The sequence below is a fragment of the Limanda limanda genome, chromosome 14, assembly GCF_963576545.1.
Source record: "Limanda limanda chromosome 14, fLimLim1.1, whole genome shotgun sequence".
Taxonomy (NCBI): Eukaryota; Metazoa; Chordata; class Actinopteri; order Pleuronectiformes; family Pleuronectidae; genus Limanda; species Limanda limanda.
Genome location: NC_083649.1, coordinates 9,466,394 through 9,486,145, shown reverse-complemented (window position 1 = coordinate 9,486,145; position 19,752 = coordinate 9,466,394). Strand labels below are relative to the sequence as shown.

At 41.3% G+C, this 19,752-nt stretch overlaps 1 protein-coding gene across 1 annotated transcript in view; it reads left to right on the top strand.

Moving 5' to 3' along the window:
• Positions 1-19,752, top strand: part of stk32a (serine/threonine kinase 32A) — a 52,377-nt gene that overhangs the window by 6,313 nt on the left and 26,312 nt on the right. The window contains exons 3-4 of the mRNA XM_061086316.1: positions 1,276-1,427; positions 11,264-11,437. Coding sequence (XP_060942299.1) covers positions 1,276-1,427; positions 11,264-11,437 — 326 coding nt within the window. The remainder of the gene's footprint in view (positions 1-1,275; positions 1,428-11,263; positions 11,438-19,752) is intronic.

Below are 19,752 nucleotides of genomic sequence, written 5' to 3'. Positions count from 1 at the left end.
TGATTAATCAGGGAAATCATGGGATTAATCGCGATTAAAACTTTTAATCGTTGCCCAGCCCTAGTTACTACACATATAATACTACACATATTATGCCATGTCCCCAGTCTCTCAGTACAATATCTATACGGTCTTGTAAAGCCTTCAGGTTTAATTTGCTCTGTGGAAACACATCCGAGATGATAGCAGACATGTTTCCTCTCGCTGTTAATCTATATGGTGAAGAGCAATCCACATCAGCAATTACAGTACATGTAAGCACATATAGCGACACGCACGCACACTCACACGCATGTGCACACAGACAATACACACACCCACATGGCAACACCACTGTCCAGCAGCAGATAAGCAGTCTAATCACAGTAGATGGCAAGCTGTTCTAAGGGAGGAGTGATGTGATCAGGCTCTGGCTGATTAACTGTGCCAGCTGGGCCACAGATCACTCTCTCCGATAGCAGTAATCACTGGCTTATTGACGCTTGTAGCACAGACGAGCACGACCACAAATAAATATGGGGAATTACACTGGCGCATATTGGAAATACTGACTATTCTCAGACACGTTGTCAAAAAGGAGGCAATCTCGCCCCAGTGTGATGTAAACGCACAATGACAGATTGCACCAGGTGTTATATTCTGCATCCCGCACCACACACATCAAGCAGCACCGTGCTATTTATTTCCACTGACGCAAGCGGGGCCCCGAGTGCCGTTTGAAGCCGTTCTTATCTTGCAATTTTGCAAAAAAATTCTCCGTTCCCTGCTGACAAGTTACTAATTCTAATGAAGGCTAACATAATGTTCCCCATCTCTAAAATTGCAAAAACATACCGGTGTGAAAAGTTGAAGGTGTTAGGAGAGGATTCCAACTGTGATTGTGGAGATAAAAGAAGAACCCTGAGGTTTCCTGCCTGTCTTGTTAGATGGACATTTCCAGGTCTGGCAATGATGTTACAAACACCTCGTGGGAGTGTCCATGTGTCACATGCAATACAGCTGCAGACAAACACGGCTGAGTGATGGAGAAAGCACTTGTGGGCCGACACATATTGTGAAACTGGACTTGGTTTCTATTTTCCAAAGAGAATATCAGAATGTTGCTTTTTAAAAATAAATAAAGTAGCGGATGATAAGGGAGGACATGATCTGCATCTGACAATTTGGGCTTAAATAAGAAAATATTATACAGTGTCATCACGCACAAACGACATTCATCATAATCAGACTGATTCCGGCAGGGATTAAGTATTAATCCTCATGTGATCTCATTAGGTCTGTATCGTGCAGAAGAAGGACACTAAGAAGATGTACGCCATGAAGTACATGAACAAGCTGAAGTGTGTGGAGCGGAACGAAGTGAGGAACGTCCTGAAGGAGCTGCAGATCATGAAGAACCTGGAGCATCCGTTCCTGGTCAACTTCTGGTAAGCGACACAAGGAGAGTTTGAATCGGGTCTGCAAAGGTTCCTGATGTGTTCCCCTTGATTTCCACCTCATCAAATCAACTCCACGTGGGCTTCTGTTTCACACTGGTTATTCCAATCAGCCATCACAGCCATTTGGATGTTTTTTTTGCTCGCTCTGTGTCGATCATTTGATTTTATTTGTGATTGCACACCGTCTGTTAAATCCGTGCAAGCAGAGACTCACTCTTGCAAAGGGCCTTTCCCACAGCCTTTGATTTGAGCCTGCAGAAAGGTGTGGACCACGGAGGAACACTCACAAATCTCTGTCCACATCATCTCACTCTTGAAAGTTGCTAAAAGGAAAATCTAGTTTGCTCACTGATCCGAGCTCGGCTCTCAGGGACACGACTCTCCTCCCTCGGCAGCTTCTCCGTTTGTCTCACCACATTTGGGGGGAGCTGAGGAGGTCTTCTCCTCAACTCCGCTCGCGCTGATTCAATCTGAAAGCGCTAAACTCAGATGACTCACCGAGCATCTTAGAGAAAAATCCTCCATCATAGTTTGAAGGAGCCAGCTCATTCTGAGATGCCTGATAAGGACGGCTTGTTAATTTTCCAACTAAAGGGCGTCATTAATTCTGCAGAAGAAATCCCACTCTGCAGTTTTAAGAGGAAGACACGCTGTTTTCCTTCCAAGCTGAAAGTACAAAGTTGAAAATAACATCCATATTCCTCCCAGTGCAGTTTTTAAAAACACATCAGCTTTTAATTTATCTATTTACTTATTTACTCAGAGCATTACGTATTACTCCTCTTTTTTGAGTTACAGGTTCGCTTTTAAAATCACTCCCTAAAAAAAAAAACACACAAACATCTGAGCAACTAAGTGAGATGTTTTCCATGTAGTGATCTTTTTTTTTACTCCTCTAACCCTTTGTCTTCTGCCCCACTTTTCTATCCTCCCTTCACCTTGCTCCCGTTTTCAGCTAGATCTGCTTCTGAAAGCACTGCTCCAGCAGAATCGCTGCCTGGTCTTTTTTAATTAGTAATTGAGGAAAACAAAAACTAAATCCTCCCACGTTGGGAATGAATGAGTCGTAGAGAAGGAAACGACAGAGTGGAGAGAAGTGCAGCATACGGACTCATCAGACAAACAATGCCAGGGCTTGCTTTCTTTCTTGCTTGATTGCCTGCTGTGTTGGACAAAAAAAAAGGTTGGAAGTTAATGCGTTTGGCAGCGTAAACCGCCTCTGGGTGCACGGGGGTGATTTCCTCAGGAGATGTGCTTGGGTCAGCGCCGTGCCCGCTCGCCCACTCTCTCTCTCTCTCTCTCTCTCTCACTCTCTCTGTGTCTGTCTCTCGCTGTGTTGAGTTGGCGTAAGTTATGGTTGTCCTGAGGAAAGCGCTCAAGGTCAGAGACAGGGAGAGATTGCTGTGCCGGGCTATAGATGCAGAAAAATCTTCTTTTGTACCCTGGTCATCTTTTCCTCCACCTCGTCTTATTAATCCCTTCTCCTCCTCTTCCTTCACCACCTGACTCTTCTCTCTCCCTGCCGTCACTGCACCTGCCCCTGGGCGTGACCTCAGGTGTTTGTCCGATCAGCAAAGCAAAACTGGATTTGGAAAAAAACCAGGAGCAGGGAAAAAATCAACAAGTCATTTTTCCTGGAATACTGATTTTGAAGAAGCGTAACCTCTGGCATTGGGGCCGCGATACGGTCAGTTTATTGATGTGCCAGCACTGGTGGGGCGTCCCTTAGTGCCTGCTCTGCACAAAGTCCCACTGTGTAAGGAGAGCCCTTGTTGGCAGGCCGGGATCCACTCACATCGTTTGGGAGACGTCAGTCAGAGAGCAGCTGTCTTCAGCTTTCCGTCTTGTTGCCCCTTTAACTGCAGATTTTGCGGCTGATTTGTTTCTTGACGGAGGGGATTTCTAAGAGGAGGAAGTTGTGTAAAGTACGCTCTCGCTGTTTGGTGGATGTGTTGTGTTTGTAATGTGTTCACTGCGAGAGACACATTTGTTTATCGGGACACCAAGCAGAAGGAAAACAGCCGAGCAGTAACATTTCACACACACACTGCAGATGGTGTCTTTTGTTAAGTTGATGTTATTTCAATGGCATCTGGTGAAACTGTTTGGTTCTTGAAGAGGAAAACAACCTAAAACTACATTTGGAAACATCTATAGAGGCAAGTTCCTAGAAAGCTCAGAAAAAAATAAATAAATAGAAAGACCTAGTCACTGCCTTTTAACAAAGTCTATAGAACAGGTCATGCTTGATGTCTCCCATGGTTAACCTCACTGGAAAATCTAGCTAAGATGTAACATGCTTTCGTGAAAACGAAATAATAATTGTAACTGTAACTGTCAAAAGACAAAAGACAAAAAAAAACACAAGGTCTGAAACGTTGCTTCAGGGACACCCTCTTTTGTTCGGCTATCTTCTAATCAATGCATTACATTTAATGCATAGCAAGGCATCATTCATCTTCACTCCCACATTCATGTGCATGTGTTTTCCTTTATAAAGCAAAACTGTTATGACATAATCAGAAATTATCAGTATTCCTCCAAGCATGTGACTCCATTATTGTAAGAATGCAAGAGGAAAATCGGTTTTAACCTGAGGTATAAACTGTATCCAAAATGTGCACTGCTGGCAACTTTGAACACTGTAAAGCAGAATGTTAAACATTAAGCCTGGCAAAGAGACTTAATGTAATGGAAGATCATAAAATTAGGAGTCGTAAGAGTGAGAAAACATCAAGTACTGAGCGTAACTATTGCTTTTACAGAAGTAAAAATGGGATGAGACCAACAAGCTCATTTGCTTTATTGCTGAAACTTGAAGCCTTACAGCTGAGATCACATCACATTTCACAGCTGGTGGTTACAGGTGTTTAACCACATTTGTTACTATACAGCCTCTGATAAAGCCTTCACTCCTTTGAGACCACATTTAGGTTTTTATTTTGATCTGCAAAAACTTTTACACACTCTCCCAGCGTTTCTCATCAATGATCTGGACTGTAACGGCCACAGTTTCATAATAAAACAAACATTGTCTAGACTCAATACATACACAACATAAGATATCTCTAAGATAGTGTTTTTGCTAAATTCAAAAACACTAGGAGAGATCATCCTTGCTTGATCTCTCCCTTTCCCCCTTTTGCACTATCGTGTCGCCCATAACGTTTTTACCATCCAGGAAGACAGTCAGACCTCCTAGTTTCAGTTGCAGAGTGGCATTCAATGTAACTTCATCACATGGAAGAACTCTTTCACTTTCTCTCGTCTGTGCAACTGTCATCCAGATTGATTCAATTCTGTGAGATACACTGCTCATAAATAACAGTCCGCTAAATATGTATGAACTTTTTTGTCAAGATTCCCAAATAATAACCCCCGAATTGTTGAAACATGCCTCGTGCAACAAGTTTCGTGTTAACCCGTCTACTGGTTTTTCAGATTCCTGCTAAGAAACCAACGCGATAGCCTCTTTGTTGGCGGAGACTTATCACTTCACTCTCTGACTGTAAATGGAGTTTGAGAGTTACATTTAGCATGCGTGTCCACATCCAATTCCTCTGTGTTTTACTGAAAGAGATGTGTGTATCTGCTTTTTTCTTTCGCACGGGAGTGCATGGATGCATGTGTTCCCAGGCAGCATTACACACACCGATGGGAGCTGTCAGTCACACGGAGGTGTTTGGTGTTGGGGTGGAGGGAGGTCACAGGGCTGTCGGCTGCAATCCAACACGTCACAGTGTGAGCAGTCGGCCGGCTGTGTTGGTTTCAACAGGACGCTGTGGTCAGATGAGTGCCTGTGTATTGATAGACAGCCTGTCTGAACAGTAATATCGGCCATAATATTACTGAGATTTGACTGATGTGATTTTTATTTTGGCGACGTTCCATGGATAGATGTTGATTAACAAAAAACACTCTTGCCAAGGAGCCAGGCAATGAATGAAAGTGATGTTCTCCTTCCACAGAATACATTTAGAGATATTATCATTATTGTTCTGTCTCTTAAAGCACGTAATGTACTGTAATAAAAAACTTTTGCTGAATACTGAAGTATGGAGATCTGCTCAGATTGATTAAAGGTCCATAATCTGCTTAATCCGCCTGTCCTTCAGTAGGAGACAGAAATCTAATGGAATTGGAAAACTACAGCTGCTTCAGTATTCTTATGTTCAATTTTGCTGCTTCACATGTCAAAATTGTTACATTTTAAAGATGGAAACAAGGTCATTTTGGAGAGGACCCCCTCCCATTAGCTTCCGAGCCCCCCAAAAGGTTTCCGAACACCTCCATTACCGAGGTGGCCTGGGGTGCCTCTGCCTCTAAAAGCACGCTGCAGGATGCGTTCCCATCAAACTGACTGCCTGGAGGCCACGGGGAGGTCACATTGAAATGCATGTGTGTCGGAGTAGAGGCAGACACCAAAGGGAAAACAGAATGAGTGAGAGAGAGACAGAGATAGGGGGGGGGGAAATAGAAACAACAGTAGGACAAGAGAGAGAAACACAGCATACTGGTGATAACACAGGCTTGATGCCACGAAGGCTCATGAAAAGACTGCACCATTTCAACATGATGATCAGGTGCTAATCCGCTGTCTGAATGCTTTCCTCTACTCCTGAGCAAAGACTGTGGTCGAGGCATCAAGTGACAGCTGCTAATTGATGCTTGAGAAGCTCCTTCTGTTCTGTTGCTGACGGACTTTTTCAGTTCTTCGCAGCTGCAAAACGCAAACGACAAATAATTCTGCTGAAATAGAAAGTACTCATCAGTGGAGTGATTATTTTCCACTTCATTCTAATATATCTGCTTGCATTTCTTTATGCTTGATTGCCTTTTTTCTAGTATTTCTTGTTTTTTGTTATTTACAAGGCAAAACTGCATTAAACCATATTAAAAGGAAATCATATCTATTTTCTTTCTAATAATTTTTGATTCACGTGTCCATGTTGCATGCAGTAATGAAAACCAGAATGATGGCATTATGCTGTCAATCTGGGCATCCATTGTTTATTCTTAATACTTAAACTTATTATGTCTTTAAAGAAAGTGAGTAACACAAACAAAGTGTAAATTTGAGCATTTCGTCAAAGCTGCTAAACAGTGACACCCACATTTTTACATTTGAAAAAAAACATGAATGAATAGTGTGAGTTCTCAAATGATGGCTAATTCTTTTCATATATATTGTGAACCTTAAGCTCCAAATGAGCATGTGTGGCCTAATGAGGAGAGTGACTCTTTAAAACCACATCAGTCATTCATGGTGAATTGGGTAACTTTCCTGACCCGGAGCGTACCTGTGACGAACGACTTAATGAGCACCATTTCAAATTTGTTTTGACAGCGGTGGCAGGAGGTCTTCATTCATATTCAAGCACCTTCGAAGTACAATGTTACCGTTTCAGAGAGAGAGAGAGAGAGAGACAGAAAGAAAGAAAGGGGCTTTTATTGTATTTGAACAATTTACACTCCAGGTACAGAGTGAAATACAAAGAAAACACTATTAGCACCAGGTCAGTCAGCCCCAGAGGGATGTTGTTGATTTGTGGCTTTAAAACCTCACATACTGTGTGCATAGAATAATAAATGATTATTAGGTGCAATGATGTGCACTCATGCAGATAATCAAGTGCTGAAACAGCTGTATACTATGCATTTCTGCATTTTGACAGTGCATCCCTCCAGCAAGGATAACACCCTATATGTATATGTTGAAGAAACCACCTGATTCGAATCAACTCCAAAAGTTAAAGGTTTCCTCCTTGGACCATTCCCTAACCTTTTACCTAGTTTCAAGGAAATTGGTGCAGTATTTTTTTTTTTTCGTCTTAAGAAAAAGGTGTTGTGTGGCAGTAAGTGTGTCTGGTGGGTCCTCACAGTTATTAGATTGTACTGAACAGTAAATGCATACAACAATGATGTTGTATCCCTCTTCGTGGCAGCTTTGTTCCTGACCAACCATGTGAGAGAGTCTTGTTTGCTCATAGAGGAACGGAACAAACCTCCAAATCAATGACGTGCAGGCCTGCTCAGTTTTTATCACCTTGACTTTCAGCAGGAGAGACTTATGGGACAGAAAACATGGGAGCCTCAGCCAAGCATGAGAGCTGGTTTTCTACTCAATTAAACTGGTATCACAGGGGCCTCAAGTGGACCATCAATTGACTCGATGTCCCCCATTAACACCAACTCGACCTCCTCACCCAAGATATCACCAGGACATCATCCAGCCACGTAATAATAACACATTGTGATATTGATGTACATTTTAGATTTATCTAAGCACTGACACTTGGTTGGAATCACTAATACGAGATTTTTGGTCAGTATTCATTGTTTTTTTTTTCCACTTTATTTTATAAGACACCATTCCACTGAAATAATCCAGGATCGCCACTGATACCAGCGGGACGGCTCAGTGACAATTACATTAAATGTAATGATGTAGGTACATTTACAACATTATTACCCAATCAAAATAAGGAAATGAAAAAGGCAGAGTTTAATTAAATTCAGAGATGAAGTTAAAGTTGAGAATTCAGTTCAAGGAAATGGCCGTTTTCCTGGAAGAAGCCAGCGATTCTCTGCCAAGAAAAGAAAAAAGCAATTAAGGTCCAGTTTGCGTCTCCTAACGGCTTGTGACAGCAGCTGCTCCTCCGATTCTCCAGCACCTTAACTAACGGTTTGCTGTTAGCTGTGTTAAGAGGTGTTTACACTGCAGGAGACGGAAGGAGGGAGAGAGAGAGAGGGGGAGAGAGAGAGAAGGGGGGCAGGAAAAGGGACAGAGGGAACAACTAAGACACTTAATCAGAAGATTAATAGACTTGGGGGAAAATGGAGTCCATCCAACAAACACAGTCTGTTCTCCACAAACCACTGAAAAGTTTGTTTTCCCGGCCTCGGTTCACAGTTTACAGCTTTTGTATTTTTGGTTAGCATATTTTGGGTCATAAATATTTCACACACATTTGGCTTTGCACACTCTTTGCACGCTTGGTTTCGCAATAATGAATGTTTTATTTCCTGTATATCATGCTTCGCTCCTCCGTGATATTTTCTCCCTAATGGCCTTCGCCTGTATCCTAAAACTAAAGCTTGAAACTAATTCAAAGTGTCCATGTGCATGTAGATGGAGCCAAACTTTAGCAGGAGCACTGTGTTGTTGACCATCTGTGAACTCACTAGTCAGATTTGTGTCTGACCCAAAAGCCACAAATCCTGTCTCAAAGTGTGGCATCGTTTTGATATTTAAGAGAATATGATGTGAATGTGACACTCGTTTGATACGTGCTTCCCCACTCTCTGTGCCAGTATCATATGATTTTCCAACTCTCTCACATTTCTTACGTTAACAAACACATGGACACACTCAAACACTCACACACACACACACACTAATCCACTCAGCTGCTTCAGTTCCTTACATATAACAGCAGCAACAGGAACTTTGATATTTTCAAGATTCAAGTCTCTGTAGACTCCCCATGAAGTCCACTCATCTCAGAATGTTATTTCTTCTCCTTATTCAGGAGAGTCTGGGCGCTACTGTTGATTTAAAACATTTCAAGATGGATTTCTCGTGTAAGAAAACAGGATGAAATGACCAGTACTTAGATTAGATTTTTATACTTTTGATTTCTCTTTATTTTAAGTGTTTTCGATCATCATCCTCGATCATTTATCATCAGGACTCACATCCCAAAAATGGTTTCATACAGTTCATGCTTTTAAAGAGATTTTCACTTATTTAAGCAACTGTATATTTACTACAATCTTTCCTTAAAATCATTATATCTTACTAATTTCAAACCCTTTCATCACTGATTTCACTTCTACTTTAACTGTAACACTCTGTGTGCAGGATTGCTTAGTCAATGCCTGGGTAGAGAGTGAACTGACCTCAGTACTTTCTTTCCTTAAAACTGATATTAACTGGTAGAAAACATTTAATGTGATGCGCTGTGACGTGATTGTTGTCGGTAAGTTATTTTATAATAGCATACAATGTTTATAGAGTCTGTTTTAACTGAAACATGGGGTTGAGGTGGCAGAAGGACAGCATCGTACGAGAGTGTGCATCTTCAGGACGGGCCGTCTCACAGATAGTCTTTCCACACTCGGAGGCAATCAGATGTTAAGTGGCCTCAGCATTATCTGAGCCTCAGCAGACAGTTTGGAGTCAGCTCAATCAATCCCCGTCCATCCAGGGCAGAAAAGCACCAACACCGAGGAAAGGAGTTCACCTAGGTGGCAGAAAAAATAAACTACCCTAGGTAATTGTGCGTTGACATTGATTTAAACCTCTCAGAAGTGTTCAGTAAAATTGTCCCATCTGTGTTTCTAATCAGGAACTCACTAAAGGGCTTAAAAAGGGAGATGGTGTTCTCCAAACTTACAGGAGATCTGAAGTTAGACACATAGGACGTCGTGTTCCTCACTGCGCACAGAGCAATGCTTCAGGCGAGCCAGGAAATCTTTGGCTTGTGCAATTTTCACATGAATTTTGCATAAATTAGCTTCTTGTGGGAGAGACACTAATTCGCTCATCGTTTAGAGAGGGGGTGCGGGGGGGGATGCCTGGCCTCAGCAGGGTGCTCAGCATGTAAAATCAGTGATGAGTTGAGCAACAGCTTCTTAAACGGCGGCACGATGAGCTGCGTGCTGACACCGTGGCCCTGCTCTGCATGACTGATGGGTGATTAGATGAATGACCACCAAGGTGCATGCCCCCCCCCAAAAAAACATTATCAGGCTAGAAATACATTAAATGCAATTGTGAAACCTTCCTTATTAGTGACTCCAAAGCAGACAATTCCATTATTCCTGCAAAATGATTTACAGGAACGATAGGATTATTTAATAAGAGTCATGTTTTTGTAAAATAGCAACAGTGCGATGGGAAAGCTGAGAAGAGGCAGATTTTTATTGAGCTAAAGTTGAATATTTTCATTCCGCCAATGTTGATGGGATAGACGCTCAACAGCATCATGCCAGAATTATCTACTTGTTGATCATTGCAGAGTCTACAACCTGTCAAATTGCATGTTGTCTCTATATGTCTCTTCTGTCTTCTATCATAACAGCTTCATGAGCTGGTTGGTATTAAAGACTATTTCCTCAGGCAGGACTGAGCCTGTACGTACAGTAGCTGCTCCTCCTGCGACATGAAGCAGAGTGATGAGTGTTTTCCCTCTGCTTGGTTTGAGACACAAAGAGCAGAGCGCCGGCTAACCTCAAACAGCCCTGGAGGCTCGGGAGTCTGTGTTTTCAGACGTCACGGGGCTGAAACCCTGATGTGTGCTTTTGTCTTGTTTGTTCTCATCGAAACCTTCGCTACTAAGGTCTTGAAAAATACTGTCTTGTAAAGGCTGATTTGCCTGAGGAGCAGAAAGGCTGACATGAGTTCAAATTGCACTTGTCATCCTCTTTTATTGCTGATGGGTTTCGGTTTTTGTCTACAGAAAGATAATAAAATCAGTTTGACGGCCCACAATCTTCGAGCATGGCTTCGGTTTCTGCTATTTTCACGGTGTTGGGGTCTCTTCTTAATCACTGGTCTTTGGTAATGTGTGATTTTTATTTTCCCCGCTCACTTTTTATTCTCTTCCCTCATTTCCCTGCTCTCTCTCTTCTCCTGCAAATTGCACATCTCCATAATTACCCTCACCTCTGTTGCTGATTTGTGTTTTTGCCCTTTTCTCATCCTCTCCATCATCACTGTTATTTCACCTTTCATTTCTCTGTTTCTTTGTCCACCTTTCTTCCTTCTACGTCTCTATTTATCTCCCCCGTCAATATAACCACCTGCCTTCTCCCTGCAGGTATTCCTTCCAGGATGAGGAGGACATGTTTATGGTTGTGGACCTGCTCCTGGGAGGTGACCTGCGCTACCACCTCCAGCAGAACGTCCACTTCTCAGAGAGCACTGTCAAACTCTACATCTGTGAATTGTCCCTGGCTCTTGGGTACCTCCGCACCAAGCGCATCATACACAGGTGAGAATTGTCTCTCCACTGGACATCCTAGTTTAATTCAACTTCAAATTCAAAATCCCCCCCAATTATTCAAAATACACAAGAGAAATGGTGATTAAGAGGCTGCAGCATTATTTCTCTATATTTTACGATATATTTTCCCACCAATTTATCCACCACCACCAGGTATGAGCATCTAGCCCCCTGCTGTTCTTTTCTCCTTGGCTGTCCACTTCTATGTTATTTTTCTAATATGACTGCCCCACCGCTGTGCAGAAAGGTCGAGCTATCTTGACATGAAGGTCACACCTGACAGAACAGTTTACCCTGAGCCGCAGACTATGGCCATCGCGAAATGCACCGGTTCAGTGCTGCCTCATCTAATTTATAATATGCAGGTTAAGTGCTTTTTAGGCAGAAATATCTTTGGCTATGGCAGACCCACGGATTTTCAAGGGCAACAAAGACATGGCTACAGCCCAGAGTGACTCAAGGAGCTCAGGGTATCGAGGATACATCGGTGCAGCCTTTTTATATTAAATTCTATATTATATTTATTTTAATTTGCTTTACCAATTACATTTGGGATAATAACATCTTCAATGCTATTTTTTACCGATCCAGCAATACAGGTCAAACAGAGGACGTGAGCGTGGATGGTTCTCAGAGTCCTGGATTTGAGTCCAACTAGTGTAGTGCCCAATCTAAACATGCCTGTTTGGCAGGGGCTGTGGTAATGCTGGTTTCAGCTTTCTGTCTGAAACTGCAAAGGTGACCTTTGATTCTCGGCTGCCGGACTCGACTCCATACGCAGAACCTGAAGAGTCAGCTGTCGTTGTTGTTTTCATGATGGTATTGTTGTGACTGACTGTCACTTAAATTGATGAGTCCCAGCTGCTGCTGCTATAGAGCTCCTGTAGACTGTTTATTTAAAGTTTATAAATATTAAACATTTCCAAATCACACCAAATTTGACTCTAAGAGGCCCTAAGAAATAGGGAATAGGAATAGCCAAGCCAATGAATGGTTTTTGGAGATAAAGATAACAAACAAACAGAGACTCTGGAATTCAGATGTCCCGAGATTTGCCATGGCTTCTTAAATATTAGATTTTTTTATCTCAGTGGTAAAAGTAAACTCTTAGAAACAGGCTCAAAAAATAGTTTGCTCATGCCGATGTAAAACATACACTCCTGTCAAGAGTGCAAAGAAATACACGGACAAACCAGTACATATTAAACCTATAATATTTTACTAAAGAAGGGAATACCTGTGTACAATTCAATATTTCTGAGGCCTTATTAATATAATAACAAATTCACCTCTTATATAAAATGTTCCAGCCCCTGCAGGTTCCCTTTGAGAAAAAGAGTAAACATAGAAAAAGACGGGGCGCCTTCTCTGTTCACGAGGAACATCATTGCCATGGAGAACGGTAACTTATCAACACAGCCTGATAACAAATTACACCATTTAACTCAAAGTAGCCTGCTCGCTGCTATCCATGCTTTCAGGCCTCCAAAGGAAAGAGAGAGAGAAACAAGTGGGATATATTATTAATTTGCTCATTCACTCCGTCCATAGAGGGAGATGAATATTTAAATTATGTTTTTCTATTTTAGTGCTGCAGAGGACAGACTTGCCACTTGATGTGCAGGTGTCGGGGGCGTTTGTTTAGATGGAATCAACATCTCTTCAATCTGCATTCATTAGCTTGGAATAGGAAGAGGAGCTGAGAGGAACTCATGGCTCATCTCTATGGAAATTGAATTTCTAATTTCCTCCCCAAGATGTGGACAAGCTGACTCTGGTGCTGCGAGTGACAGCACTTGCATCCCTGAGAGTGAGTGTGTGGGAGGAAATATACGTTGGACTTCCGCTGGTCTTTCATGATTTTGATTATGAGGAGTAATGATGGTAATCATTGCATAATTTGCATTCAACATGACGGTAAGGTGATTATGTTGATTTGCAAGTTTGATAATGACTACGGTGGAACATGGTCGTCAATCGCTTAGTGATGGAAAGATGTCAACTTGAGTGAAGCGAAGCTATTTATACTTCAATAACTTTCGATGAGATTTAAACAAATTGCTAATCCTCATGCTGTACACGTGAGAGTAACGGCCCTCTCTAATCTCAGCCTGTCCACTGTTGTGTTTTGTACTGGAAACCAGTGGGGTTGGTTTGAGAAAGCTAACCTGTGATGTGTTGTGTTGTGTTGTGTTATATGTCAGGGTGGAGGAAACAGAAGGAGAATATGGGAAATTTCCATAATCCAATGTTGCTAATATAACAGCTAATGGTTCAAATAATCTAGTTTTGAAAGGTTAAACAAACTATGTTCTGATAATAATATTAAATATGAGTTTTATGTAAAATGATCGAGCTGGCATTCAAGATGGGATCATCAGCATAGATCTGACATGGTAGTGCTCAAATGAAAAACTGTTTCATTATGTATGAAGCAAATATCAGAGGCCCTTTATCCTCATGGAAAAGCTTTAGTAAATATTTGGTTTAGGACCATCAGCCAAAAGGTGTGTATTCCACCTGGGTTCTGGTCAGAAGCACAAACAGAAGAATTTACCTGAGGAATGTGAAAAAACTCTTCTAGCTTAGAAATCACTATGTTTGGATTTTAGTTTTTGGCTGGTGGGGATAAGAGTAAAGATATTATCCCACTAGACTGGGAATAGAAAAAACAGCAATGAAAACCACAGACGTCTCTGTGTTTATTGCTAATTATTTCCAATGATGAGCTTGTGCACTGTATGCCGTATAAGCGTATGGCAAATATGAGCAATCTCAGAGGAGCGAGAGAAGTTAACAACAGGAGTTTAGCTAATCTTGGCTGCGTCTGCATGGAAAATAAGAGAGAGGAGCGTCATCATGGGAGAGAAGAGGAGCCTCTGAGCACGAAGAGTGATGCAAGATGAGAGTTGATTTAATTCCTCCGCGTTATTAAGTGGAGGCGGATAGTGCGTGATTATGTTGTGGATGTTACACACCAAGATCATTTAAAAAAAGAAACAATAATTTAGACTTATTGCAACTTGGGTCCCAATTGAATTATTTAGTCTATAAGTTTGTATTGGTTATGAAAATATGTTCTCACCAAACTAAGCGCTGAGAGAAATGATCAACACTTACTTATTCAGGGGGGTTAAATTGCAGAAGCGATTTAGAATGTGGCCGGTGATGTCTGGACGATAAGCCAGACGCTAAAGCCGATAGTCTGTATACTGTGATGGGGGGATTATCAGAGACAGTTTGGGGGAGAATTTCTGAATGTTTTTCCATTTGCTCGGCAAAAACAGTCCAAACCTTGTGTAAATGCTTTTATTAAACATTTTGCAACTTGATTTATATTCTGCAGCAGATCAGATAGTGAAGTGGATGACATGTATAGATAGATAGATAGATAGATAGAGTACTTTATTAATCCCCGAAGGGAAATTAAGTCATCATAGCAGCCGGTATATTTGAATACAATAAAATACAATAAAATAGAATAAAATAAAAAATTTTGAGGTAGAAAGAATAAAAAACAGAAGCACAAGATAAAATAAAATAAAATAGGTAGATAAGGTGCAGTGGCAAGATGATGGTAATAGTGCTGATGATATGATGGTAATGTTATTGTTAGACAGTATATAAAGATAGTACAGTATATATAGTATAGTAATTATACCAATATAATAGCAGTATATAGTAATAATAGCAGCAACAGTATATATAATAATAATAGTAATATAATAATAACAATTATAACATTTACACATGTATAAATATGTGTATATAGACTTATGTATACAAAGACTATACAGAGAGTATGATATAATTAGGGCTGGGCAAGTTAACTAGTTAATTTCGAGTTAACTCATCACTTGTTTAACTCAGTTAATTATTTTATCTCGCATTAACTCAGGTTTGATTATTTATTGTTTTATTGTGAAAGTCAGGCTTTTATTTTGTGAAAGTCTGTTGCTGACTGCTGCGGAACCGGAAAAAAGAAAATGATTGGCGGATAAACAACCATGGATAAGGGTACGGAGCTTTTACATGGCCATTTTCATTTTAAAGTTCTTCCAGACGGCGGAGTCGACAGAACCAAAGTAATTTGTAGCCACTGCCAAGGTGAATTTTCTTATCACTGGAGTACTTCCAGTCTAAAATATCACCTGAATGCAAAACACACAGTTGATATCAGCAAATCATTCAACGAAACAGCGAGCAGAGCGAGGCTTCGGCAGACTACGTTAGATGCAGGGAGGAGTATACGTTTTTCATAACGAAGAGGATAACATTAATGCCCTGGCAGTGGCATTGAGCTTTAATTTGCTTTGATAACATCGTTAAGTTGAGATTTACACTGAATATTTTATTTAACTGCTACTTTATTAAATGCTGATGTTAAAAGTGTTTGCACAACAAATGTTATGGCACGTTCATTCATATGGCAGAACATTGAAAATAAAATTGCGCTATACACTACTTTTTAATTCATTATTGGATTTTGCGTATACAAATGCGATTAATCGTGATTAATCAGGGAAATCATGCGATTAATCCGATTAAAACTTTTAATCGTTGCCCAGCCCTAGATATAATATATGATATATAGTAGAGGTATGAATATAAGTATTTGACTATACAATAGGTAATATAATATACTATGAGTGTAAGAATATGTAGACAGAGTGTGCAAAAATATAATTGTATAAAATGATATATAATATCAATATGGTTTATATGAACACATATTATCGGATAGAGGTCGTTTCCAGTATTTGCTTTATGAGTCTAATCAAAGTGTCGTACACTGTATCTTCTTTAACCTGAGTCACTATGTCGGTCTGTGTTTATATCCCCCTCCCCCCCCGAACCCTCTGAAGAGTTTGAATTACTCACAACAGAACGAGTCTCAATTAGACGACACCTTCGGAGACTTGATGGGTCTCCAAACAAGTGGAAAGATAAATGGCGAGCGCATTATTAGGACAGACACATTTGTGTGTTTTGCGGTTGTGGGGGGGGGTGGTTGTGCGTGGATGTCTGCCTCACCACAGGCTCTTTGACATCAACACCACTTATTACTGGCTCAATCCTCAGGTGCCTTTTAGTGCCTCCTGGACTCCTCGTAATGGAAAAGATTGTCAGCCATGCAGCACTCTGAACAAGTCAATACGCCAGCGTTTCATTTAGGGATTATGCTTTCCATTTAAGTGTTTAAGGGACTAATTGTTAAGCTCGTAACAAACTGACAGAGATGGATGGTGATGCTGCAGACACTGCGTACTATACATTCAGAGTGAGGCATCAATAATAGAAATATTGTTAAAGAGATTGGACATAATCCAAACAAAAAAGAGCATTTATAAGATATTTCAGGAATATTATATATGGTTTTGTGATCCTTTAATTTACCTTATTTTAGAGAATGTAATTGTTGATTGTTTGAACAGAGGAGAAAGTTTTTAGATGTATCACTTTAACTAGTTTCATGAAAATGTGGGTCTGCACATCCTCACATCTGTCAACATCACCACTGTAGTTTATTTTGACTAATTTGTCCAATTCACAACATCCTTCAACTCAAAATGTGTATTAATCCACATCTGAAAATAGTTGCTAACAGAAATACTCCTTCCTCTTATTTGAGTAAAGTTCGCCACAATACTAAACTGAATCTATTAGAATAAAAGACAATATGCTCGACACACAAGTTTTTCAGCTTCAAGTGAACCAAATGGGGAACTTCGTGAGACAGATTAACGCATTGTTGGTTTTGGTGTTGCCATGGAAATCATGCAGGGTGTTTTTGACATTCAGATTCCTTTTCAAATGAGCCGAAGCGTATTGAGACCCAGCTGTTGCATGGAGTAAGCCTATTTCAGCCTAGGAGGATTCTCTTTTTCTCATCTCTCTCCGCCTCCCTCTCTCCCTCTCTCCCTCTCTCTCTCCCTCTCTCTCCCTCTCTCACACGCAAGCACACAGTATAAAGTACCTTTCCATCATAATCTCCCTCAGCATCGCTCTACCTCTTCTCCCCTCCTGTGCTATTTTCTCTACCGACTGTACTTTTATTTTCTCCCATGCTCCTCTCTCCCTTCACCCTCATTGCTCAGTCTTAGGTTGTTCAGGGTCTGACTCTTTCTCCGTGGGAGTGGCACAAGGCGCACGTGTTCTTCAAATAATTTATTTGCTCCTTCATTCCCTTCCCGTCCAGGGCCTGTAGCCCAGGCTGCCGAAAGGGAATACGATCTTAATTCACCTTTCTGGTTAATTGACGGTGAGAGAAGCGTCTCAGTGGGTTTTCGGTTCTTAAAACGAAGGGATGTTCCATCGCACCATGGAGGAAGACAAAGTCGTTACTCTTACTCTCTATCAGCTCCTGGAAACGGCGAGCGTTTGTCATGTCTTCAAGTGAAGTATTCTTTATTCATGGAGTGTGTTAATGTTTTATTGTCCAGCAGAAGAGGAGGAAGAACGGTGAGGGAGGGGAGAAAGGGTGGGAGAAATTATACGCCCATATTTCACAAATGCAGATTAAGGTGCCAGCTGGTGCAGATTTTACACCACGAAAAGGGGAATCGAGCATTACCGCTGTGGGAAATCTCCCACTGGTCGACCCAGCTCGCTGCGGCAGATTAGCCCATTGGAGGAGGTTAGCGCTCTGAACACGACAGAATGTTTACCAGCGAGTCTGCTCCGAGAAAATGATAACTAATTACCCGCTTGTGTACCTAAGTCAAAATGCCTGCCTGTCGCATGAAAGGAGGAGAGAGATGCAGGCAGACAGCAAGAGGGAGATAAAGGCAGAGATAGAGAGTTAAAGAGCCCAGACGGAGAGAGGGGGAGAGAGAGCTGACATTTTTTAATCTTTCTGATGCGGGGAATTTTTAGTGCCGACTGGTTGCTTTCAGCTTTGCACTCTCCCGAACTCCCAAAACTAAGCTGCAAATTAGACCGGGGACTTGTCAGGCCAGACTTTGTCAACCATTCACATTCAGAATGTGTCACTGAATAAGGAATGAACATCCCTCGGCTCGAGAGCTACTCTCTCTCACACACACACACACACACACACACAAACACACACACACACACACATGCAGAGACGCTCTACATGCGTGTGCACGAGCACAGCGACAGGCACACACACCTGTGCCCTTCTCCCACTTGTCAGAGTGGTTTGTCTTTAGCAGAGAGAAGTGAGGCTGAGTGAGAGACGCAGCAGTTAGCCGGGTTGGAGCTGTTTGCCTCTGTGGGTGTAGTTGGGCTTTCAATTCACGTTCAAAGGCAGCGGCTGTCTGACTCGCTCCTCAGTGGCTGGTGGGCGTGGGTACTCAGAGCAGAGGGCTTCTCATACTGCTTCTCCATGCATTTCTGTGCACATAAACTGCATTGTATTGTGCTCATGTGTATTTATGCGTGTGCTGCTTGTTGGGAGTTTGTGTTGTTGCCGAGCTGTGGGTTTTTTCTCGAACAGGTCTTTAGTTTTTTCACAGAAAGCAAATGACACCATGAAAAATCCAGTAATCTATATTCCGAAATATAGTTCCATCTTTGAAATTTCAACTTTAATTTAAGGGGAAAAATAATAAAAGATATTAGATGGGTGAGAACAAGAAACAGACAAGACTAATTGCCAATACATGTCAAAAACATTATTCATAGCACAGATTATTAATCACAGTCGAGATTCAATAATCATTTAAATTGTCTTTTAACAAAAATGCCTAATGTTTTATGTCTCTACCAGCAAATATATAACAATTGTTTGGCCAGAGGGTCAGTAGAATAAATTGAAGCCCTCCCATGTTTTGTTATGAGCATTTTTCACTATTTTATATTAAAAAAACTAAACAATAATTTGAATGACTGAGACCATAAATTGCAAATGTATCATTGATGATAATAATAATGCGAATAAAAGTTGATTGCCACTGTGCTATCACAAGGAACTTGTTTATAACTCCCAAATACACTGCAGAACCAATAAGTCCATACGGACGCTACTATAAGTTAAATGTTTTGAATGTGCTCCATCGATAACAACTGTGGGTTCTATCCTGTAGGGTAGAAAAAGGAACAGGTTCATACTTCACAGACCTGTGTGTGTTCATATGTGGACGCTCCCTGTGTGTGTGAGCATGTATATGCTTTACGTGAGCTCCTTGAATGATCTGAGTGTGTGGCAGTATGGTTGGATGACCTCTGAGAGTGTGTGTGTGTGTGTGTTTGTGTGTGTGTGTGTGTAAGTCTCCGTTCTCAGTAGGTCGGCCTGCTCCAGTGTCAGTTGGGGTATCATATGAGCAGGTGGGTGCCCA